Consider the following 26,171-nt stretch of genomic DNA (forward strand, 5'->3'; position numbering starts at 1 on the left):
CATTGGTTTGCCAACAGGAATATGCAGATTTCTGAACCCTGGAGGAGGATTGGAGGCTGGGCCAGTGGAATGCTACGTGTCTTGAGGTCTTTCAACAGTTCTTAGATGACTATAGTCAAAGTTGTCAAGTAACTCGAGCGAGGCGACACATTCCTACCGGTTATTGGACCTTATACTCTCCGGGTCAACAGTCCATTAGGGTTAACCTTAGCCTAGTGCATGATGTTGGGTGTCAAAAAGCAGCAGACGGTAAGATATACATACACGTATTTGAAACATCATATTCAAATATAAAATAGATTTTGAAAGTTGTCTAATAGCATAGACATGTATAGAAATGTTGTAGCCCACGAAGCCCAGAGTGCTCGAGCTGCCTAGGCTAGAAATGGTGTAGCCTCAATGTATTTATAAAATAATGATTGTATAGTGCGCTTTGGGTGACCTTTATACGTGTATTTCGTTAACTAACGTTATAACCTCATTCTAATTAAAACCTTTAACTGATAAGTTACATAATAGCAATTATGTGGATAATGTGCTAGACATGTTTGTTGACCAAATCTACTTCATCAAACAACGGTTAGAAGTCTGATACGATCAGCGCTGTCACTGTTGACCGTGAAGTAGGCTATTTTCAAGTTTTCACACTGGTAGGAAATTAAACTGATTTGATTTGACATAGGCATTGGTGGAAAAAATGCCCAACTGTCATACTTGAGTAAAAGTATAGATACCTTAATAGAAAATGGCTCAAGTAAAAGAGAAAGTCACCCAGTAAAGTAGTACTTGAGTAAAAGTATTTGGTTTTAAATATACTTAAGTATCAAAAGTAAATGTAATTGCTAAAACGTATGTAAGTATTAAAAGTACATTCCTTATATTAAGCGAACCAGACGGTACCAATATATATATATATATATTTACGGATAACCAGGGGCACACTAACACTGACATAATTTACAAACAAAGCATTTGTGTTTAGTGAGTTACCAGATCAGAGGCAGTAGAGATGACCAGGGATGTTCTCTTGATAAGTGTGTGAATTGGACCATTTTCTGTCCTGTTAAGCATTCAAAATGTAACGAGTACTTTTGGGTGTCATGAAAAATGTATGGGTGTCAGTAAAAAGTACATATATTTTGGGGGGGAATGTAGTAAAGTAAAAGTTGTCAAAAATATAAATAGTAAAATACAGATACCCAAGAAAACTACTAAGTAGTACTTTAAAGTACATAGGTACTTTACACCACTGCATATAGGTTAAATTGTATATCATTTATGTTGTTGTTGAGAAGTAGCCTAATTGTCATTAATGACTCGTCATTTAGTTAATTGTATGTCCCACTTATGGTTCATTCTAACTGAAGCCTTCACAAATCCTTTATAATACCTAGTGTATTTAAGCAATATGGCCGTAATTAGAGCAGTACAAATAAGTGTTTTGTCATACCCGTGGTATACAGTCTGATATACCACCGCTGTCAGCCAATCAGCATTCAGGGTTCGAAAATGCTGATTGGCTGACAGCCGTGGTAAATCAGACTGAAAACCACGGGTATGACGAAACATTTATTTTTACTGCTCTAATTACATTGGTAACCAGTTTATATTAGCAATAAGGCTCCTCAGGGGTTTGTGGTATTTGGCCAATATACCACGGCTAAGGGCTGTATCCAGGCCCTCCGTGATGCATCATGCCTAAGAACAGCCCTTGGCCGTGGTATATTGGCCATATACCACACCCCTTCGTGCCTTATTGCTTAATAGGTGGGTCTAATCCTGAATGCTGATTGGTTAAAACCGCATTCCAGCCGGTGTCTATTCCACAAGTTACCATCGACTAAATCTATGACGTTAAAATGCCTATTTACTCTCATCGGCCCAGCCAGGCACTTTATAAACTTGCTCTCCACTATTAAAAGCAGCTAGACATTAATTCACATTTCTTTTAGACTAACATTTAGTTTTCAACAGCAGATATTTGTATAAACCTTGTTGCCTGTCTCTCCAAAATTTGCAACATTGTTTCTATATTAATATTTGATCTCCAGATGTCCCATAGTAATGAACATGTCGGGAGTTGGGATGAGACAGACAGGCAGGCAGCTTTTCTCAGCCAGTCGAAAATCATGAATCAGCATCATTTGTAAGGATATATACAAAGTACTATCAATAGTTAACAGGTAAAACTTAACAAAGTACAGCTAGTTTGCTGTCTTTCCAGCTTAGGTTTGAAGTGATTGTGTTAGCTGTGTGGTTGGCTAGCTCCTCTGAACAAGTGTCCTGACGAGAGAGCACATTTTCTACGCCAGTCGAAATCGCGCATCATTAGCTCGTTGTTATGGATGTATCCAAATTAATGTCTCTAGAAAACAAAATAAACAAATGCAAATGTAGCCACTTTGCTGTTATTCTGGCTGCACTGTTTGACTGTAAGTTAGCTGTAGTTGGCTAGCTAGCAAGCAAGGGATAAGAACGCTGCCAGCCAGTATGGCAATGAAATATTTAGAATGAACGACTGAGTCCATAGATACAGAACAAAAAGACTAAACAACTGGGTCGCGTGTCTCTGGCAACCGAACCAATAGAACAACCGACCAGCCGGCTTGGGTAGCAACCCTAGATTTGTGTCTGGACTATATCTTGTGGAAGGATGAAATAGTATGAATAAATGAATCAAAATAATGTTTTTAATAAAAATCATTATTTGAATATGTTGGTAACCTGTTGTATAAAAGTGATAATGCCCTGAACACCCGTGCCAATATATCCTCCAAACTTCTCTGGCACTATTACTTAAATGTAACAACCTTAAACCAATACCTAGTGACCTCGATCATCAAGTGTTTTGGGCCTCTTGGCATAACGTTTAAGGTGTTAGCTTGACTGTCGCTTGACAAGGGTTTGAGTACCGGTTGGGGCTACCCCCCTGAATTCGCTACTTTGGTGTCAAAATTGGGATTGAGGCCATGGGGGAGGCGTTTACAAGTGCGGGACTTGGTAAAGAAAAGCATGGGGACACACTCTCCCGAAGGAAGGGGGTAATGTAGTGACCTTAACCCAACACCTACAATAGCAACCTCATGAAGAGGTTCAGACTGTGATTCGAGACCCTGTTGGGGCCCCTACCCCTCGAAATCGCAAAAATATGCTTCAAATCAAGGTTTATTTGTCACCTGTGCCAAAAACAACAGGTGTAGTAGACTTTACAGTGAAATGCTTACTTACAGGCTCTAACCAATAGTGCAAAAAGCAAATAATTTACTAATCACTAATCATTTATAAGCAAATGTTACACCATAGCCTTATAAAGGGTGGCACAGGTTTATGCCACATTTGACAAAGCCACTGTTCATGTAATGGCTTTGATTCATTTGATTTGTGAAGTATCTAAGTTGTGCCTTAAGCATTTATGAAGCCTTTATAAGTAGGAAGTTAGTATTTAATCTTGTGTAGCGGATACAGGCTACTTCTGTGCTGCTAAGGAACTGACAAGGTTTGTGTGGCAGAAAACAATTGGCGTAGGCAGTAAACCAGCTAATGCCACAAATGCTTTGTAACAGTGAAATGTAGCTCACTTTAGTCTGCATAGTTTCTACAGGTTTACTTACAATGCGTTAGCCCAGTACTATACGTGGACAATATGTTAGCACAGTATAAGTTGGAAGAGTGTGGAAAGCAGCAAGTTGATAAGGTGCTGGTTCCAATACTTAGCATGTGGTTTTGCACAGGTATCTTATATTATCATGTACCGCTCACACAATCACAGTCTAAACTTGACCTGTGTGGGGAAACATTTGTACCAAACACAAGTAAGGAACTGATGTGTATCAACAAATAGACCAATACCCTACATGTTTTTTCATAACCAACCTGTAGACAAAACATAAAGAATGTCACTCAAGTCATTGTTTTCTCAATATTTTGATACACCTAGTACTGTAGGCTTACTTTGTCAGATTTCCACTCCACTCTGTATGGAGATTGTATAACTATGCAGTTAGGGTGTGGGAATAGGAAATGTTTCCAAGAGTAAGCACAACTGTTTATTTTGTTCTACAGATTAAGTATGATGACAAGGGCAGTAGGGAACATTTCGTTTATCACCTCCTATAGGTTCTGTTAGAATAGCCTATGTCACATGTTTTACTGCACAGTATCCATATAGAAAATTGAATTTAAACTAGGATGTTTTGGAGTTGGCCTTACAAGAGCCACTCATCCATCGTATGCTGGAAGGGGCAATGGTAACACAGATGGAATGAGAGAGGGAGAGTTAGAAACGCAGACGGAATACGAGGGGAAGGAAATGAGAAGGAAGCAGAGTGAAAAAGATGAATGTATTATACTACGGAGAATGAAAGAGAGTGAGAAACAGACAGACAGATTGAGCTGTGTGTGTTTGTGATAGTGACAGAGAGCGAGGGAGGAAGAGGCCAATAAAAGGTAGAAGAAGTTGAGTAAGAATTACAGCAAAGGGACAGAAACAATGAATCAATGGATAGATTGATGGAGAGAACAGAGTGATAAAAGTAGATTGAATTGCACAGCATGAGATGTGATTGGATCAGTGACGTTGGGGCTGCTGAAGTGACAGAAGAAGAGGGTGGAGAGGCAGGGCTGAAAGTAAGGCTAAGTGGTCGTGGGTGTCTGCCGGGGTTTGATGAACGGTACTGCTTGTTTTTTCACCCACTATATGTTTGTTTGTGCATGAGAGGGTGGATGATGATGGGGAAATGCATCTAATTAAGATGTATCACCTTAAAAAATGGAGTGTTTCACAAGTTGAATTTGCATAATGCAGTCAGTGATGTGTCATTATTGTAATAATTACACTGTAAGACGTTTGTTTGCCATTGATAGGTTCGCCAAAATGACATGACAGAGGCATAAGCAGAAGGAATTTTGAAACATGGACAACTGTGTAGCATTTCTCTGCATGTAAATGAAAAATCGACTACTGTGCGTGCCTTCAGAAAGTTCACACCCCTTGACCTTTTCCACAATTTGTGTTATAGCCTGAATGTAAAATGGATTAAATGTATATTTTTTTGTCACTTATCTACATATACAATACTCCATAATGTCAAAGTGGATTAATGTTTTTTGAAATGTTTACAAATTAATAAAAAATGTGAAGCTGAAATGTCTAAATATTCAACCCCTTTGTTATGGCAAGCCTAAATAAATTCAAGAGTAAAAATGTGTTACGGTTTTCTAGGTGTGAAGGATAGTCGGACCAAACTGCAGTGTGTAGATTGCGATCCATGTTTAATGAACAACGTGAAACACGAATAAACACAAAACACTACAAAACAAAGAATGTAACGAAAACCGAAACAGCCTATACTTGTGTAAATAAATAGAGATTTTTTTTATTTTTATAATTTATTACCATCTATACCATTCATACTTCACAAAATCATAATTCTCATTCATTCTTAATTAATTCTATTTACAAAAACATCAAACAAAAACAAACCTCAGGGGAGCATCGTCCCTCCCCGTCATACCTAACCAATACCTAACCCTTTCCCTATCTCCCCTTCCCTAATCTATCCCCTTACAAATCTCACTCTAACACTCCCATCCCTAATCCCCCCTTCCACCTCTCCCGTGCCGCATGCTGCCCCCACTTCCTCTCCTCCCTCTTCATCCTCCCCCTCAAATCACCTTCCACCCTCCTCACTATCCCTTCCACCCCCCAATCTCTCCCTGTCTTGACTAAATTCTGCCTGGCTTCCCACAGTCCCCTTTTAAAGAGACTCATGAGAAGCCAGAGCAGAAACCTGTCCCTATCCGTTCCCCTCACTCTCCCTACGCCTCTCTCTAGCCTAGCCCATGTCAACACAAAGTCACTCCTAACCACACCTAGCAACACCCGTGCCCTAGCCCATACTAGTCCGGCAAAGGCACAGTCCCAGAAGGCATGGCGCACAGTCTCCTCCTGCCACAAGCAGATCTTGGACAGGTGGTGGATCGCGACAAACTATGCCGGTACATGATGGAACATACCGGCAAGCACTTGTGGAGGCTCAACCAATTCAGGTCCTTGAGCCTGTTGTCCAGGCCCCGCGCCTGCACTCCCTCCCAGACCACTGACGAGATGCCCGCTACAGACGCAGGACTCCCTGCCTGCCTGACCTCCTCGTACAGGTGCCTGTGGTCTAAACCTACTCGGGCAACTTCAACCTCGGGGTGCGCACGCAGCCACTTGGCCGCATGGCCAAAGTGCCACGGCAGCTGTTCCGCCCGAGGACCCGCGTTAGACCACACCATTACGCTTCTCGCCTGATACGAGAAGAACACCCGCAGGAAGTAACCGGACGGGTGTATAACCGGATGAGCAAGCTCCGTCAACAAGAAAGAAACAAAAATCGCGTCCAGCTTGAGGGGGAGATGTGGTACCCCCCTACCTCCCTCCCCGATGGGACAGAGCATGCGCGCCCTGGCGACCCACTCGTACCTGCCACCCCACATGAACTGAAACACAAGCCTCACTAGAGACCTTCTCAGACAAGTCGGCAATGGGTAGATGTATGCCAAATACAAAAGAGATGGCAATACATCCACCTTTAGTACCAGGACCTTGCCCATAAAAGACAAATACCTAGCCTTCCACATTGCTAGCTTCTTCTGTACCACTGCGATACCCATGTTCCAGTTCAGCGTCGCTGAGCCAGAGGTCTCAAAATGGACCCCGAGAATCCTCAGGGCCCCCTCACAGAGAGATAACCCCCCGGGCACATCCATCCTACCGCGCCATCTTCCGAAATACTTAACGGAAGACTTTGCATGATTCAGAACCGCCCCCGACGCTTGGGTGAAATCCCCAATGATGGCAAGAGACCTTGTCAGGCACGAGTCCTTGCACAACAGCAAGGAAGTGTCGTCGGCGTACTGCGTCATCTTAACACGCAGCCCACTGCTCCCAGGGATCAACAAGCCCTCCACCCCTGTGTCTGCCCTAATGGCAGCCCCCAGAGGCTCCATGTACAGAACGAAGAGGAGAGCCGAGAGTGGGCATCCCTGCCTGACCCCAGACGAGAGGTCAAAAACGTCACCTAAGTGACTATTTACACTAACTCGACACCCCGCTCCGACATATAATGTACGAATCCATCCTATAAACTTCTCCCCAAATCCTAATCTACCTAACACCCTGAATAGAAAAGATCTATTCACGCAATCAAAAGCTTTCGCCTGATCTAGCGCTGCTACCATTAAAGGCAGCCCTCTATCTTCAACCCAAGCGATGGAATCCCTGATCAACTGTAGGTTCCATCTTATAGAGCGGCCCTCTACCCCGCACGTCTGATCCTCGTGGACGACGTAGGGAAGGGCTGTGCGCAACCGGTCTGCTAAAACCTTTGCAAGAATCATGTAATCTACGCACAGCATGGTCAATGGCCGCCAGTTGCCAAGGTCAGTTGCTTCCCCTTCTTATAAAGAAGTGACAGCACACCAACAGCCATTGATCCCCCCGGGACCCCCGTCTCAAGGATGGCCTTCAAGACTTTGAGAACCACTGGTCCAAGTATACCCCAAAACTTGAGGTAAAACTCAGCCGGCAGCCCATCCATCCCAGGCACCTTCCCTTTTCCCATCCTCCTAAGAGCGCTCTCAACCTCTTCTAGTGAGATCTGGGCCTCCATCACGTCTCTAATGTCCTCTGGCAACCACCGGGACAAGTGTTCTAAAAACACGTTTCCCTGCTCTACATCTATTTCCCTTTCCTTAAATAAACCTTGGAAATGATCAGTTGTCACCCTGACCATTTCCTCTGGTTTATTTACTATACTACCATTTTCTTCCCTAACTCCATGCATTACCTTCCTACTCTGCCTGGCCCTAACCGACTTAAAGAACATAGCGGAACAAGTCTCATTATGTTCTAGAAAGCCACTATGCGCACGCTCCAGGAAAGCTCGAGCCTTCTGCTCCTGCAGCTCCCTGAGCTGCGCCTTTAGGGCTGCGAATCTCTCCCAGTCAATCGACCCGCCGAGGTTGCCTGCCTCGTACTCGAGTTCAATTAACCTTTGGATACGATCCACCTCCCTCCTTTCCTCCCTTTTTTTCCTTCTACAATATCCTATTATAAAAGCCCTAATCCTCACCTTAACTAAATCCCACCGCTCTAACACCCCCTCGCACATGGACCGGAGGCCGTCAAGCCGCCGAAAGAAACAAAAAAATGCGTCAACGAAAGCCTGCTCCTCCAGTATATCCCGATCTAACTTCCAGTACCCCCTACCGAAGAGGCAGACTGGCGACCCTACCTGCAGGAACACCCCGACGTGATCCGTGAAGAAAACAGGCACCAGCCGCCCAGACAACTGACCCAAAGACCTGGATACAAAAATGTAGTCGAGCCTCCGCGCAACCCCCCTGGAGTTGCGCCATGTAGGACCGACCATTGCCGGAGTAGTGTGCAGGCCACCATCAACCAGACCATGGCAAGCCATTAGCCCAGTGATGGCGCATGCACTGCTATCACCACCTACCCCTAAATCTATATTAAAATCCCCTCCTATCACCAAGTGCCTGTTTGTAACACACAGGGGCGCCAGACAGTCCACCATCTCCCTCCTGTCTGCCGCCACCTGTGGCCCATACACCCCAATTAACCTATATCTAGCTTCTCTATACTTTACATCTATCCCCAATACTCTACCCTGCATTATAACAAAAGTGCTCTGTACCTTAACCTCTCTATTCCCACACAGAATCCCTACTCCTGTTGAGTGCACCCCTCCTATGCCCCAAAAAGATTCCCCCTTATCCCACTCCCTCCTAAATCTACACACATCACCACCATCCCTCAGGTGAACCTCCTGTAAAAAACAGAAATAAATCAAACCCCACACCCTCTAAATAACAAAAAAACGCCCTCCTTTTAACATTATCCCTTAACATTTAGACTAAAAAAAGAAACAGAAATATTCATTTAATTATTTACAACAAATAAACCCCAAAAACCAAAGAAAAACCAGGAGACTCACCCGATGCTCCCCTGGTCCATCTCCACCGGCGGGGACGTCCTCTCCATTCCTGACGCCCCCCCGTCCTCCTCCATCTCTCCAACCCAGGATGCAGGCAGTGTGTTAGGCAGGGTGCCCTGCACCCTGGGTTTCTCACCACCACCCACCCTCCCCCCCTCCCTGTTTGCCTCGGGGCCGTATGTAGGGGACCCCAACTCCTCACACAGGAGTTGGGATCCCTCTAGCACACCGCCCACAGACCCCTCACTGGAGTCATCCCCCACTAGGATGTAAGGGGCTGAGGCAAACAGGGAGGCCAATGTGCTCTCGAGCCACACCCGTGGCAAGCCTTGGGCTCGTCACATTCCTTGGCCTCGTGCTCTTCCGACCCACAAAAACGACATTTCTTGGAGCTGCACGAGGCCAGGATACAACGCCTGCAGAACGGGGGCTGACGGGCATAATACAGCGTCCCCCTGTCAGCCCCCAGGGAGAACATCGCCGGAGGATGGAGGTAGCCATCCACACTCTTCGGGGACTCCCTGAGTAACGCCTGGAAACCTCTTCTCCCGTTCCAGAAACCCAGGGAGTCCCTGAGGTACCTCGCTGAGGAGACATTGTCCATGTACCTCCCCAGAAAGGCCCTCACTTCTTCATCCTTCACGTGCGGATTGTACATGGTTACGGTGACCACCCTGAAGCTGTTCCTTGCCAGGCTGGTCACCGTGTAATGGCACAGGGGTTTCGCTCCTTTTCCTTCTCTCACCTTCTTCATAACTTCGTTGTGTTTTTTCTTCCACTTGTAACGTCACATCATATCCTTTCTCGATGGGATTCCCTTGAAGGCATAGTACATCTTTTACTTCCAGCTGTAGGCATCCCATCAGAACATTTCTCCCGAAGGTCTCTCTCCCCCAGGGCTCCTTCTCCTTATCTGTCCAAGAGAACCTCAAATCAAATCAAATCAAATTTTATTTGTCACATACACATGGTTAGCAGATGTTAATGCGAGTGTAGCGAAATGCTTGTGCTTCTAGTTCCGACAATGCAGTAATAACGAACAACTAATCTAACTAACAATTCCAAAAAAACTACTGTCTTATACACAGTGTAAGGGGATAAAGAATATGTACATAAGGATATATGAATGAATGAGTGATGGTACAGAGCAGCATAGGCAAGATACAGTAGATGATATCGAGTACAGTATATACATATGAGATAAGTATGTAAACCAAGTGGCATAGTTAAAGTGGCTAGTGATACATGTATTACATAAGGATGCAGTCGATGATATAGAGTACAGTATCAACGTATGCATATGAGATTAACAATGTAGGGTAAGTAACATTATATAAGGTAGCATTGTTTAAAGTGGCTAGTGATATATTTACATCATTTCCCATCAATTCCCATGATTAAAGTGGCTGGAGTGGAGTCAGTGTCATTGACAGTGTGTTGGCAGTAGCCACTCAATGTTAGTGGTGGCTGTTTAACAGTCTGATGGCCTTGAGATAGAAGCTGTTTTTCAGTCTCTCGGTCCCAGCTTTGATGCACCTGTACTGACCTCGCCTTCTGGATGACAGCGGGGTGAACAGGCAGTGGCTCGGGTGGTTGATGTCCTTGATGATCTTTATGGCCTTCCTGTAGCATCGGGTGGTGTAGGTGTCCTGGAGGGCAGGTAGTTTGCCCCGGTGATGCGTTGTGCAGACCTCACTACCCTCTGGAGAGCCTTACGGTTGAGGGCGGTGCAGTTGCCATACCAGGCGGTGATACAGCCCGCCAGGATGCTCTCGATTGTGCATCTGTAGAAGTTTGTGAGTGCTTTTGGTGACAAGCCGAATTTCTTCAGCCTCCTGAGGTTGAAGAGGCGCTGCTGCGCCTTCCTCACGATGCTGTCTGTGTGAGTGGACCAATTCAGTTTGTCTGTGATGTGTATGCCGAGGAACTTAAAACTTGCTACCCTCTCCACTACTGTTCCATCGATGTGGATGGGGGGGTGTTCCCTCTGCTGTTTCCTGAAGTCCACAATCATCTCCTTAGTTTTGTTGACGTTGAGTGTGAGGTTATTTTCCTGACACCACACTCCGAGGGCCCTCACCTCCTCCCTGTAGGCCATCTCGTCGTTGTTGGTAATCAAGCCTACCACTGTTGTGTCGTCCGCAAACTTGATGATTGAGTTGGAGGCGTGCATGGCCACGCAGTCGTGGGTGAACAGGGAGTACAGGAGAGGGCTCAGAACGCACCCTTGTGGGGCCCCAGTGTTGAGGATCAGCGGAGAGGAGATGTTGTTGCCTACCCTCACCACCTGGGGGCGGCCCGTCAGGAAGTCCAGTACCCAGTTGCACAGGGCGGGGTCGAGACCCAGGGTCTCGAGCTTGATGACGAGCTTGGAGGGTACTATGGTGTTGAATGCCGAGCTGTAGTCGATGAACAGCATTCTCACATAGGTATTCCTCTTGTCCAGATGGGTTAGGGCAGTGTGCAGTGTGGTTGAGATTGCATCGTCTGTGGACCTATTTGGGCGGTAAGCAAATTGGAGTGGGTCAAGGGTGTCAGGTAGGGTGGAGGTGATATGGTCCTTGACTAGTCTCTCAAAGCACTTCATGATGACGGATGTGAGTGCTACGGGGCGGTAGTCGTTTAGCTCAGTTACCTTAGCTTTCTTGGGAACAGGAACAATGGTGGCCCTCTTGAAGCATGTGGGAACAGCAGACTGGTATAGGGATTGATTGAATATGTCCGTAAACACACCGGCCAGCTGGTCTGCGCATGCTCTGAGGGCGCGGCTGGGGATGCCGTCTGGGCCTGCAGCCTTGCGAGGGTTAACACGTTTAAATGTCTTACTCACTTCGGCTGCAGTGAAGGAGAGACCGCATGTTTCCGTTGCAGGCCGTGTCAGTGGCACTGTATTGTCCTCAAAGCGGGCAAAAAGTTATTTAGTCTGCCTGGGAGCAAGACATCCTGGTCCGTAACTGGGCTGGGTTTCTTCCTGTAGTCCGTGATTGACTGTAGACCCTGCCACATGCCTCTTGTGTCTGAGCCGTTGAATTGAGATTCTACTTTGTCTCTGTACTGGCGCTTAGCTTGTTTGATAGCCTTGCGGAGGGAATAGCTGCACTGATTGTATTCAGTCATGTTACCAGACACCTTGCCCTGATTAAAAGCAGTGGTTCGTGCCTTCAGTTTCACACGAATGCTGCCATCAATCCATGGTTTCTGGTTAGGGAATGTTTTAATCGTTGCTATGGGAACGACATCTTCAACGCACGTTCTAATGAACTCGCACACTGTATCAGCGTATTCGTCAATGTTGTTGTCTGACGCAATACGAAACATCTCCCAGTCCACGTGATGGAAGCAGTCTTGGAGTGTGGAGTCAGCTTGGTCAGACCAGCGTTGGACAGACCTCAGCGTGGGAGCTTCTTGTTTTAGTTTCTGTCTGTAGGCAGGGATCAACAAAATGGAGTCGTGGTCAGCTTTTCCGAAAGGGGGCGGGGCAGGGCCTTATATGCGTCGCGGAAGTTAGAGTAACAATGATCCAGGGTCTTTCCACCCCTGGTTGCGCAATCGATATGCTGATAAAATTTAGGGAGTCTTGTTTTCAGATTAGCCTTGTTAAAATCCCCAGCTACAATGAATGCAGCCTCCGGATAAATCGTTTCCAGTTTGCAGAGAGTTAAATAAAGTTCGTTCAGAGCCATCGATGTGTCTGCTTGGGGGATATATACGGCTGTGATTATAATCGAAGAGAATTCTCTTGGTAGATAATGCGGTCTACATTTGATTGTGAGGAATTCTAAATCAGGTGAACAGAAGGATTTGAGTTCCTGTATGTTTCTTTCATCACACCATGTCACGTTGGCCATAAGGCATACGCCCCCGCCCGTCTTCTTACCAGAAAGATGTTTGTTTCTGTCGGCGCGATGCGTGGAGAAACCCGCTGGCTGCACCGCTTCGGATTGCGTCTCTCCAGTGAGTCATGTTTCCGTGAAGCAGAGAACGTTACAGTCTCTGATGTCCCTCTGGAATGCTACCCTTGCTCGGATTTCATCAACCTTGTTGTCAAGAGACTGGACATTGGCAAGAAGAATGCTAGGGAGTGGTGCACGGTGTGCCCGTCTCCGGAGTCTGACCAGAAGACCGCTTCGTTTCCCTCTTTTTCTGAGGCGTTTTTTTTTTGGGTCGCTGCATGTGATCCACACACTGGTTGTAAGGCAGAACACAGGATCCGCATCGCGAAAAACATATTCTTGGTCGTACTGATGGTGAGTTGACGCTGATCTTATATTCAGTAGTTCTTCTCGGCTGTATGTAATGAAACCTAAGATGACCTGGGGTACTAGTGTAAGAAATAACACGTAAAAAAACAAAAAACTGCATAGTTTCCTAGGAACGCGAAGCGAGGCGGCCATCTGTCGGCGCCGGAAGTACTCTAACCTCACGGTATTAACCAGACCAATCCCAGGTACCCCTATGTGGGGATTTTTCTGTGCCATCTTCACAAAAAAAGCTCTCTTTTACACAGAAGCCAATAGAAACAAAAAATGAAAAATCTGATAAAAATCAGATTTTTAGAATGGAAAAACTCTCCCTCCTATCCTACCTTCGACCTGAAATGAATACATCTTCTTTAATAAGACAAAGAACATATACTAGAACAATACTTATGTAAATAAATAAAGAGATAGGAACAACGACACTAAGGACAATCACCCACGACAAACTCAAAGAATATGGCTGCCTAAAATATGGTTCCCAATCAGAGACAACGATAAACACCTGCCTCTGATTGAGAACCACTCCAGACAGCCATAGACTTTGCTAGATAACCCCACTAGCTACAATCCCAATACATACACACCAAAACCCCAAGACAAAACACACCACAATACAAAAACCCCATGCCACACCCTGGCCTGACCCAATACATGAAGAAAAACACAAAATTAGACCAGGGCGTGGTTAGACCAGGGCGTGACAAAATGTTCTTAACAAGTCACATAATAAGTTACATGGACTCACTCGGTGTGCATTTCTAGTGTCAAGAATAATTTTTGAATGACTACCTCATCTCTGTACCCCACACATACAATTATCTGTATGGTCCCTCAGTCAAGTCCCTCAGTCAAGCAGTGAAGACATTGAATATCCCTTTGAGCATGGTGAAGTTATTAATTACACTTTGAATGGTGTATGAATACACCCAGTCACGTCAAAGATACAGACTTCTTTCCTAACTCAATTGCCGGAGAGGAAGGAAACCGCTCAGGGATTTCACTATGAGGCCAATGGTGACTTTAAAACAGTTAGAGTTTAATGGCTGTGATAGGAGAAAACTGGGGATGGATCTACAACATTGTAGTTACTCCACAATACTAACACAGGGAAAAAATGCCTGTACAGAATAAAAAATATTCCAAAACATACCTCCTGTCTGCAACAAGGCACTAAAGTAATACTACAAAAGATGTGGCAAAGCAATTCACTTTTTGTCCTGAATACAAAGTGTTATGTTGGTGTCAAATCCAATACAACACATTACTGAGTTCCAGTCTCCATATTTTCAAGCATAGTGGTGGCTGCATCATGTTAGGGGTATACTTGTAATCGTTAAGGACTGGGGAGTTTTTCAGGATAAAAAATGAACACCAACACCATCATTAAGTTTTCCAATGATTACAACAGTGGTAGGCCTGATCACCGACAACGACGAGACAGCCTATAGGGAGGAGGTCAGAGAACTGGCCGTGTGGTGCCAGGACAACAACCTCTCCTTCAACGTGATCAAGACAAAGGAGATGATTGTGGACTACAGGAAGAAGAGGACCGAGCACGCCCCCATTCTCATCGACGGGGCTGCAGTGTAGTAGGTTGAGAGCTTCAAGTGCCTTGGAAGGCACTACAGAGGTTAGTGCCAACAGCCCAGTACATCACTGGGCCAAGCTTCCTGCCATCCAGGACCTCTATACCAGGCGTTGTTAGAGGAAGGCCCTAAAAATTGTCAAAGACTCCAGCCACCGAAGTCATAGACTGTTCTCTCTGCTACCGCACAGCAAGTGGTACCGGAGCGCCAAGTCTAGGTCCAAGAGGCTACTAAACAGCTTCTACCCCCAAGCCATAAGACTTCTGAACATCTAATCAAATGGCTACCCAGACTATTTGCAATGCTCCCCCCCCTCTTTTACACCACTGCTACTCTGTTGTTATCATCTATGCATAGTCACCTTAATAACTCTACCTACATGTACATATTACCTCAACTAACCGGTGCCCCCACACATTGACTCTGTACCGGTACCCCCCTGTATATAGTCTCGCTATTGTTGTTTTACTTCTGCTCTTTAATTACTTGTTACTTTTATTTCTTATTCTTATCCATATTTTTTTCACTGCATTGTTAGTTTGGGGCTCGTAACCTGTTGTATTCGGCGCATGTGACTAATAACATTTGATTTCATTTGAAATTCGATATTTCTGTATTTAATTTTCAATAAATTTGATAACATTTCTAAAAACAGTTTTTCACTTTGTCATTATGGGGTATTGTGTGTAGATATTTAATATATGTATTCCATTTGGAATTCAGCCTGTAACAACAAAACGTTTAATAAGTCAAGGGGAATAAATACTTTCTGAAGGCACTGTATAGGTTACTAGTGATGTAGGTACTAGTGTCATGGAAAATCTGCAAAAATGTTGCCCTCGCCTCTATCCACCTGAAAGACTGTACTGTATGTACCTGGAGTTCCCTCCCCCACCCTGATAGAAACATACCTCTGTGTGTGGAGGCTGTCGGCCGGCCGGTGTGGTGTGGTATTTGGTAGGAGATGGTGGGTGAGAGTGCAGAAAGAGTGCCCTCTGTTTATACAAGGCTCTCTGTCTGTGGTGGGAGCGTGGGGGCCCTGCTACGGTTAATAACAGGAGGTTGTGTGCGTAACCTACACTGGGTGGGGTAGTGGAAGGGCTGGGAAAGTTTTATGGGGAGTAGGCACTGGTAGGAAAGATGGGGGGGGCATAGAGAGGGAGTGAGAGGGAAGGATGCCACATCATCGCTGGGCTGCAGGCAGCACACTGGCCACATTGTCTGGTCCTGTTCCCTTCATTCCCTGGAGCCAGCCAGCATCCCAACACCACTGCTGTGTCTACCCAGCCAGAGACTGTCTCAGTCAGACTCACTCTGAAGGGGCCTATTCACCAAGTCACATTTGCAACGGTTCACGTAGAAATGTGTTTTTTTATAAACCATACCTGACTTTCTATCAGGTTAAATGAAGAATCATGTATTTTCTACAAAATATATCCCTCTCTGTAACACTCTGAATGATGTGAATATTTGAATAAGCCCCTGGAGTATTTAAACCCCCTAGAAAGTATTTAGTAGAGTCTGTTGGGTTGATATAGCCCACTCGAATGGCAAAGCCTTCTACATATCTGGTCTGTATATCCTGTTTATCTTCTGTCTGTATGTTCAGTAAAAGTAAAATTCCTGTCCATGCAAATTAATTTGGTGAGTAAAGGTAATTCTAATTCATTCAAGCAAAGACAGACTTACTAGGCCTTAAGCAAAACCACGTAATTTATTGCAAGGCAACCATAACAAAAATGTTAGAATTAATCTAGTCTGCCATTGGAATGTCTAGTCCTGCAGGAAAAACTAGATGTAGTTCAAACCTGAACTAAATGAAATGGATTATGGTATGTTTGGCATGAGAAAGCATATGTGGACCAATGGGAGAAAAGAAGTGAGATGCATATGGACAAGATAATATCACACAGGAACTGAGCAAAGCAAATGGCTAAACACAAGGACTCATTCCTTACTGTGTTACTGTATTTAATCTCCAACTGCCTCAGAGAATATTCCACATTCTTTCAGCATTTGTATGTAGCCTACTGTAGTTAGTCAAATGTAAATGAGAATGTTTGTGAAAGACGGGAGATACGGTAAAATTCTGCATCTTCTTACCCTAAAAAGTTGAAGTTGTTCTAAATATGCTTTTGAGAGCAGAATGTGGGTGTGCATCATCTTTGAGCCAGAGACCACATTGATGTCATAACCTATGGGATATGGGACTGGGGTGGTGCCCAAAGGGTGATGTCATTATATATATTTTTTAATCCTGAGAGCGACATCAGAAACTGATGAGCTTTGCTCACATGGGTATTTTATAATTCAGTGCAAATTAAAGATAAACAACGTAGACTAGAGCATTACTCGTCAGCACAAGTCACTCATTTCCTATCATGTCTTCTGCTTTAATTTCAGGATCTGAACAGATCCACCAATGTAGTGTTTCAGGCCCACCATGTGACCCGGAGCAAGAGAGGTCAGGTGGTGGGCACTAGAGGAGGCTTCAGGGGTTGCACCATCTGGCTCACAGGTAAACCGCTCACCATAGCCAATACTCAATGGATTGTCACTATTACATGTTGCTATTACAGTAGTGCTACTAGGGACTTTAGTGATAATGATACTATTGAGCATTAGCTAATCTCACCTGTACATTCTCCATGTGTCCACTGCCAGGTTTGTCTGGTGCTGGAAAGACCACCATAGCCTTTGCCCTGGAGGAGTATCTGGTGTCCCACGGCATCCCCTGCTACTCACTGGATGGGGACAACATCCGCCATGGCCTCAACAAGAACCTGGGCTTCACAGCCACTGACCGTGAGGAGAACATCAGACGTATTGCTGAGGTGGCCAAGTTGTTCGCAGACGCTGGCCTCGTCTGCATCACCAGCTTCATCTCTCCTTACACCAAGGTCAGGGGTCATTCTTGGGAGTGTTTGTCTACCCAATTCTGTTGGTATTGTTGGTATTGACTTGTGTAGAGTGTTCAGGTGCAAATGGATGCCGTATATCAAGTATAGTGTGTGTTACGATTGACAAGACAGCATTCTGACAATCCTGTTCCCTCTCCTCTTTTGTCTAAAGGATCGTGATGATGCGAGGAAGATCCTTGAGAGTGCTGGGTTACCCTTCTTTGAGGTGTTCATCAACGCTCCTCTAGAGGTGTGTGAGAGTCGCGATGTGAAGGGCCTCTACAAGAAAGCCCGTGCTGGAGAGATCAAAGGTACACACTTTTGGTCCTTTGTTTACATTTTGGTATCCATACATCGAAATGTAACTTCCTTATAATAAGGGAAAGAACATAACTATTCCCTCTGTGTTCCATTTCTATCTGAAAGAGTCAATCAAACATCCTTTTTGAAAAGGATTTCTAATGGATTTTTTAATGTTTTAATTTAACCTTTATTTAACTAGGCAAGTCAGTTAAGAACAATTATTTACAATGAAGGCCTACCGGGGAACAGGGGGTTAACTGCCTTGTTCAGGGGCAGAACGACAGATTTTTAACTTGTCAGCTCGGGAATTCAATCGAGCAACCTTTCGGTTACTGGCCGAAACGCTCTAACCAGTAGGCTACCTGCTGCCCCAACGTTGTACTAATAACTGATCTACCTGTGTTCTCAGGCTTCACTGGGATCGATGCAGACTACGAGCAGCCCGAGGCTCCGGAGTTGGTGCTGAAAACAGGAGAGGTCACCGTTAACGAGTGCATTCGGCAGGTTGTAGACCTGCTTAGAGAGCAGGTGAACATGACAGACAGCTCACCTTTTATACCCGCTCATCTAGCGCTAAACTTTTTAAAAAGTTAAGCGTATGTGTCACGTTCTGACCATCGTACTGTTATTTTATTCTTTGTTTTAGTATGGTCAGGGCGTGAGTTGGGGTGGGCAGTCTATGTTTGTTTTTCTATGTTGGTTTTTGTGTTCGGCCTAGTATGGTTCTCAATCCGAGGCAGGTGTCGTTAGTTGTCTCTGATTGAGAATCATACTTAGGTAGCCTGGGTTTCACTTTTGGTTTGTGGGTGTTTGTTTCCGTGTGAGTGTTTGTTGCCACACGGTACTGTTTCGGTTTCGTTCATGTTCACGTCTATTGTTTTGTATTTCATAGTGTTCAGTTTATGTCTTAAAATAAACCTTATGGACACTTACGACGCTGCGCATTGGTCCTCCTATCTTTCTCGCTACTCCTCCTCAGAAGAGGAAGAATGGCGTTACAGAAACACCCACCACCAGAGGACCAAGCAGTGTGGTAACATGCAGCAGCAGCGGCAAAGTACACAGGACTTCTGGACATGGGAGGAGATTGTGGACGGCAAAGGACCCTGGACTCAGCCAGGGGAATATCGCCGTCCCAAAGCAGAGCTGGAGGCAGCGAAAGCAGAGAGGCGCCGGTATGAGGAGACAGCACGGCAGTGCGGCTGGAAGCCCGAGAGGCAGCCCCAAAAATGGTTAGGAGGAGACCTGCGTCAACTTCCCGTGCTTACCGGAGAGCGAGAGGGACCGGGCAGGCACCATGTTATGCGGTGGAGTGCACAGTGTCCCCGGTGCGTGTGCATAGCCCGGTGCGGTAACTTCCAGCTCCTCGTATCGGCCGGGCTAGAGAGGTCATCGAGCCAGGTGCCATGAAGCCGGCTCTACGTATCTGGTCTCCAGTGCGTCTCCTCGGGCCGGCGTACATGGCACCAGCCTTACGCATGGTGTCCCCGGTTCGCCAGCACAGCCCAGTGCGGGCTATTCCGCCTCGCCGCACTGGCCTGGCTACGGGGAGCATTCAACCAGGTAAGGTTGGGCAAGGTCAGTGCTCAAGAGCTCCAGTGCGCCTGCACGGTCCGGTCTATCCGGTGCCACCTCCACGCACCAGCCCTCCGGTGGCAGCCCCCCGCACCAGTCTGTCTCTCCGTCTTCTCCCTACAGGTGTTCCCACCTGTCCAGCACTGCCAGAGCCTTCCTCCTGCCCAGCGCTGACAGAGTCTCCCGTCTGTCCTGAGCCGCCAGTCTGTCCTGTGCCACCAGAGCCGCCAGTCTGTCCTGAGCCGCCAAAGCCACCAGTCTGTCCTGAGCCGCCAGAGCCGCCAGTCTGTCCTGAGCCGTCAGAGCCGCCAGTCAGCCAGGAGCCGCCAGAGCTGCCAGGAGCCGCCAGAGCCGTCAGCCAGCCAGGAGCCGCCAGCCAGCCAGGAGCCACCAGCCAGCCAGGAGCCGCCAGTCAACCAGGAGCCGCCAGAGCCGTCAGTCAGCCAGGAGCCGCCAGAGCCGTCAGTCAGCCAGGAGCCGGCAGGAGCTTCCAGAGCCGTCAGCCAGCCAGGAGCTGCCAGAGCCGCCTGTCATGCCGGCAATGCCGGAATAGCCCTTCACTCCGGAGCTGCCGGAGTGTCCGGCGCTGCCGGAGTCGTCCTTCACTCCGGCGCTGCCGGAATCTCCCGTCCATTCGGGACCCATGGTTAGGGTCCCCAGTCGGAGGTCGGCGGCGAGGGTTGCCGCTCATAAGAGGCCACGGGGGCGGTTGAGGAGGCGGACAAAAAGTATGGTGAAGTGGGGTCCACATCCCACCGCGGACAGACACCCACCCAGACCCTCCCCTATAGGTTCAGGTTTTGCGGCCGGAGTCCCCACCTTTTGGGGGGGGTACTGTCACGTTCTGACCATAGTTCTGTTATTTTATTCTTTGTTTTAGTATGGTCAGGGCGTGAGTTGGGGTTGGCAGTCTATGTTTGTTTTTCTATGTTGGTTTTTGTGTTCGGCCTAGTATGGTTCTCAATCAGAGGCAGGTGTCGTTAGTTGTCTCTGATTGAGAATCATACTTAAGTAGCCTGGGTTTCACTTTTGGTTTGTGGGTGTTTGTTTCCGTGTGAGTGTTTGTTGCCACACGGTACTGTTTCAATTTCGTTCATGTTTTGACACCAAACCTAGCTTATAACAAACATATAAAGACAAAACCAAACAAAACATATCATAAGGGCTTGAAAAAATCTACTAAAGTGATAACTGCTTATGCATACAAAACAGCTGTCATGTTATCTTTACATGAGATTGTCCTCTCTCTGTAATTGTTCAGAGTATTGTTCCAAGTGGAATCACAGAGGAGGTGAATGAACTTTTTGTTCCTGAGAACAAGCTGAAGTTAGTTCAGGTCGACGCTATCACACTTCCCACAATCAGCATCACCAAGGTAACAACACACCTCTCCACTACTATTCCATATATTTTTTATGACGACCCAAATGACCATATGTAAATATTTGACTGGATGGCAGGCTGTGCTCACAATTGCCTCTAGATCTCTCTCTTTTGGATTGTACTATATGTTCTAATCGATTGGGCTGATTGCCAAGGTTTGAAAATCAATTCAAATCAAACATAGTAAACATGCAGCTACAGTATTTGCATTGTATTTGATATGACTTATGGTTGAATTACTGTGATAGGTAAACCCTAGTATCCTGATAAGTGGAGTTGTTAGTATAGTACAACGCTACTTACTGTATTGTAGTAAAACTGTAATAATATGTGCACTTGGAAACTAAAACTTTATCATACCACCATGAAGCATGGAGGTACACTATATCACATGAAATTGGTGTGATGAAAAGTCTTACTTTACTATCTCTGTTTCCTCATGAGCTGTTTTTCATTCAGCATGGTTTTGTGTGGACTCTGCCACCCCTGATAGCATCCAATATCTCTAACATATCAGCTGTTAAGGGATATTGTTAACAGTCAGTAAGTTAAATCCCTACCAGTTTGATGTACAGTGCCTTGCGAAAGTATTCGGCCCCCCTTGTATATTACCCCCGGTCTGTGCTGTTTAGTTGGACCTCCAGTGGGTGCAGGTGCTGGCTGAAGGCTGGGCCACCCCACTGAAGGGCTTCATGAGGGAGAGGGAGTTCCTCCAGGTGCAACATTTCGGCAACCTCCTCGACGGTAAGAACCACACACACACACACCCTTATAATACATCATAACATTACTCAGCCAATTCTTATTCTCCCCTCTTCATAATGGAGTGAGTGACAGTGGATGGATATTATATAAGGTTGTTTCTAATTGTTATCCTGACCATGTGACTATAGCGAATAACCAGGGCCCGAAGTTTCCCTTGGTAGGTTCACATGTTTAGCACAAACTCCAGGCCCTATCATCACACACATTTATCGTTCCCTGGTTCAGATGGAACCATCAACCAGTCTATTCCCATTGTCCTGCCTGTTACCACGGAAACCAAGCAGAGGCTGGACGGCTGTGCGGCGGTAGCTCTGGAGTTCCAGGGAACCCTTGTGGCCATTCTAAGCCAGCCAGAGTTCTACGAACACCGCAAAGAGGAGCGCTGTGCCCGTCAGTGGGGTACCACCTGCCCCCAGCACCCCTACATTAAGGTTATCACTAACCACACACGTTCATTCATATTTGTTTAGCAAACATAGATGTCCTTTGTTGTGTTAAAACAACACTCTGTGCACACTCTTGTGCATCCAATTCCTAGCTATAATGGAGTTGAATGAAGTTGCACTTGAACATATCCATCACGTGAAATATCTTGATATTATGTCATTCATATCTTTACAACATCCACAACTTTTTACAGATGGTGATGGAGGGAGGTGATTGGCTGGTGGGTGGCGACCTGGAGGTGCTAGACCGAATCAGATGGAACGATGGGCTGGACCAGTACCGCTTTACTCCACGGGAGCTCAAGCAGAAGTTTAAAGAAATGAAAGCAGGTTAAAAGAGTTTCTCTAAAGGCAGTACAAATATACAGTACATGGCATATTAAACAAAATATACATTTGAGTTGGCCTTCACACTCGTACCCGTATGTATACAGGTTGAAAATGGCAGATTTGGCAATGATAAACGTCTAAATTGGAACCCAGTGGCTGTACAGTAACATGCTATACATGATGTCAGAGCTCAGGCTCTGCGCTTCACCGCACTGTATGGGCTTTGACTGACAGCTGTTCTGAACTTGAGCACTTCATGCAACAAGTAGTTGCCCCTATCCTTCCCGCTAATTGGGCAACTTTTGAACACTTTCGGAAAAAGCTGTAAATAAGAGGACTCTATGTATTTTCAAAGATGAGACGTTGAGGATTATAATAAATAACGCTTTGATGTCATACAAGCAAGCCAAACACCCATGCCCTTCAAATTTCCATATCATAAAACTCATGTCATATACAGTGTCAACGTTTATGATCACTGTGTTTGATGTACAGTTACAAGATGACATGGTGTCACACCCATGGTTGTTGTTTATTGTGAAGAAAATTCCTCCTTTCTATGTGCACCAAAATGATGATCTGTTTCCCTGAATTGCATTGTGAAAGCCTAACACTGTAATATCGTATTTTGTAACTTAACTAGTCGTGCTGGCAATAGAACAGGCTTTCAAATGATGCCCACTTGTCCCAGATTGCAATTTATAATGTACTGTTTTTCGATTGCTTAAACAACATAAGAAAACAACTACAAGTGTGCTTGCTCTAGTCCCTCAATGGCAGAGCTAGGCGAGTTAAAAAAAAACTTTATAGTTAAAGTCTGTTCTTTGAGTTATAAAAGTGAATTGGAATGTATTAGGAACTGTGCACACTTTGGAGAGTTGTGTGGCCACTTGAAGACACTAGTTAGTCCTCTCACTCAAAGCCTTTTAATTGTTTTGTCTTATGTTGCACCTACGCCACAATATTCTTATCATGTTCATGAATATATCCAGAGTATTTTTAGTTTTCATTATCAACAAATGCTACGAAACTTACAGTAAATGTAAAATGAATAGTGTAATGTTTGGATTCAGTCTTGTGTCAGGTGAACAGTTGTGTCCTCACCTTTGGTCTAATAATGTCCCATAATCTCCAAACTGTTATTTTTCAATTGCTGTTGTCGTTATGCATATGCTTTACATATTTCTTCTGTAAAAAAAACATTGAATTTAGCCCTATCCATTTAGTCCAATTCCCACGATTGTAAAGGGTTAAATATTAAGTCAAATAAATTAAGGTTTATGTTGAGCTACAGAAACATATTTTTTTCAGAAGCATTTGACAAAGGACCAGGTGCAAAAAAGTAGCATGGTAAAAATGACCATGCGCATCTGGTCCTTTGTCAAGTGCTTCTGAAGAAAAAACAATGTTCATATGTGCATGGTAGAATTTCTTGTTTGCACTAGATGGAGACATATTCCTCTGTGTGAGACATTGAGGACTGTTTCGTCATGAGTCAACTGTTGTGCGTACGTTTTCACCCCCTATGATATCTACACTGACAATGGTGTTGACTGTTTTTGACCAGTGTTCATTAATTTATCCACAAGTTATGTGGATACCAAAAGGCATGCAAAGTACATGCAAAAGAAAAATGTATGGGCTCCAACATGACGTTATGTTCACTTGTACAGTTACACAATGAGACCACAGGATGCAAATGATGAACTGAATGCAAATTATGTTTGATATGTCCTCTTGTTACCAACCCCCTACCAACCACTTGTAAGAAAGTCCTCACTGAAGTTAATTCCATATCTCTCTCCTATTCTCTATGACCACCAGATGCCATCTTCGCCTTCCAACTGCGGAATCCGGTCCACAATGGCCACGCCCTGTTGATGCAGGACACCAAGCGCCGCCTTCTGGAGCGGGGCTACAAGCGACCCGTCCTCTTGCTGCACCCGCTGGGGGGCTGGACCAAAGACGACGACGTGCCCCTGGACTGGCGCATGAAACAGCACGCTGCAGTACTGGAGGAGGGGGTACTGGACCCCACCAGCACCATAGTGGCTATTTTCCCATCCCCCATGATGTACGCTGGACCCACTGAGGTAAGGGTCAACAACACAGCCATCAACACATTCATAGTTTCTGTGTGTTTAGCAGGAGATATGATGCAGAATTTAGTCAGTTACAGTAAGCAAACCCCCATTTGGCGAGGCAGATGATGTCACTGTAGGGCTGTGAATACCCTATTGTGTTAGTCCAGCACTAAGGTTAACATATTTAAGACCACAATGTGTGTGCTTATGTGTGAGCATACATTTGTTTTTCCTTCAGGTCCAGTGGCACTGCAGAGCGCGGATGATCGCCGGAGCTAACTTCTACATTGTGGGTCGTGACCCAGCGGGCATGCCCCATCCCGAGACCAAGCAGGACATTTATGAGCCCACCCATGGGGGAAAGGTCCTCACCATGGCCCCCGGCCTCACCTCTGTAGAGATCATCCCCTTCAGAGTGGCCGCCTACAACAAGACCAAGAGGGCCATGGATTTCTACGACAAGGACCGGTGAGTGGAATGTTAAAGATTGATTATGGCTTTTGTAATGCATATTTACAGAAGATTTTATACAGGGCCTGTGGTGGGAAATGTTTGTCAAAGAATCTTCAAAAGCGGACACTGCTGATCATTTTCCTTCTGTCTCTCTCTTTATCTCTCATCTCCATCTATCTCGCTTCCCCTCCTCTGCCTTTCCCAGACACGCTGAGTTTGAGTTCATCTCTGGCACAAGGATGAGAAAGCTGGCACGGTGCGGGGAGAACCCCCCAGACGGCTTCATGGCCCCCAAGGCCTGGAAGGTCCTGACTGAGTACTACAGCTCTATACAGAAGGACCAGTAACTCAAAGACCAGAGCTCTTAGAAGAGCAACAACTCTAGTCCTCAAGGAATGTTCTAGTTTGATGTTGTTATGTGTTTCATTTCATTATCCCAGTAGATGATTCAGTGAGTAAGGAATCCATTAATGACTGAAATCAAGTGAGACCAAGCAGTCCTGGAGGATTGGAGTTGTGTGCCTATCTTCATTGAAGGAAAACCCATGTGATGTCAGAGGAGCTAGTGGTTGGGTTTAAGCAGTGAAAACATTCCTATGTTTGTCTATGTATCTGTAAATCATTATATTTAAAGAAAAGGTATACATATATGAGATATATTATGATCATCAATAACTCTTGTATGAAAGTTGTAAGCCAACTGGAAAGTCTATGCGAAGATTCAAAATGTCAGTGGAGAAATTGTGTGAAGAATGACATTTTATAGAAGAATGACATTTTATAGAAAAAATCATTAAAACTCTATTGCCTCAAACCAGAGAACTGTCTCAAATTGAATACTGTATAAACAATGTATATGTCCATACATGAATGTATCAGACAAGATTTTAAATAAATATTTTCTTCTCAACAAAATCACTTAATCTGTATTTCCTCATTTCAGATACAATTTTATTTGATTTACAAGGTGTTAGTCAATCAGATAAAGATGAAAGGTTGGTACTGACGTTTGGATTAATAGAGCCTGCATCTCTGCTGAGTACAAGACTGAAACTGCAACACTGCCCTCTGCTGGCAGGAGATTG

At 45.3% G+C, this 26,171-nt stretch overlaps 1 protein-coding gene across 1 annotated transcript; it reads left to right on the plus strand.

Moving 5' to 3' along the window:
* The first annotated feature begins 78 nt into the window (after positions 1-78).
* On the plus strand, positions 79-26,004 carry LOC112253030 (bifunctional 3'-phosphoadenosine 5'-phosphosulfate synthase 2). The gene is made up of 12 exons (XM_024424892.2): positions 79-249; positions 17,251-17,365; positions 17,512-17,747; positions 17,920-18,058; positions 18,460-18,578; positions 20,887-21,000; positions 21,641-21,752; positions 21,999-22,204; positions 22,414-22,549; positions 24,374-24,642; positions 24,872-25,101; positions 25,292-26,004. Exons 1-12 carry the CDS (start codon positions 220-222, stop codon positions 25,431-25,433), a joined length of 1,848 nt encoding a protein of 615 aa, XP_024280660.1. The 5' UTR covers positions 79-219; the 3' UTR covers positions 25,434-26,004.
* The last annotated feature ends 167 nt before the right edge of the window (positions 26,005-26,171 follow it).

This window comes from Oncorhynchus tshawytscha, linkage group LG06, assembly GCF_018296145.1.
Source record: "Oncorhynchus tshawytscha isolate Ot180627B linkage group LG06, Otsh_v2.0, whole genome shotgun sequence".
Taxonomy (NCBI): domain Eukaryota; kingdom Metazoa; phylum Chordata; class Actinopteri; order Salmoniformes; family Salmonidae; genus Oncorhynchus; species Oncorhynchus tshawytscha.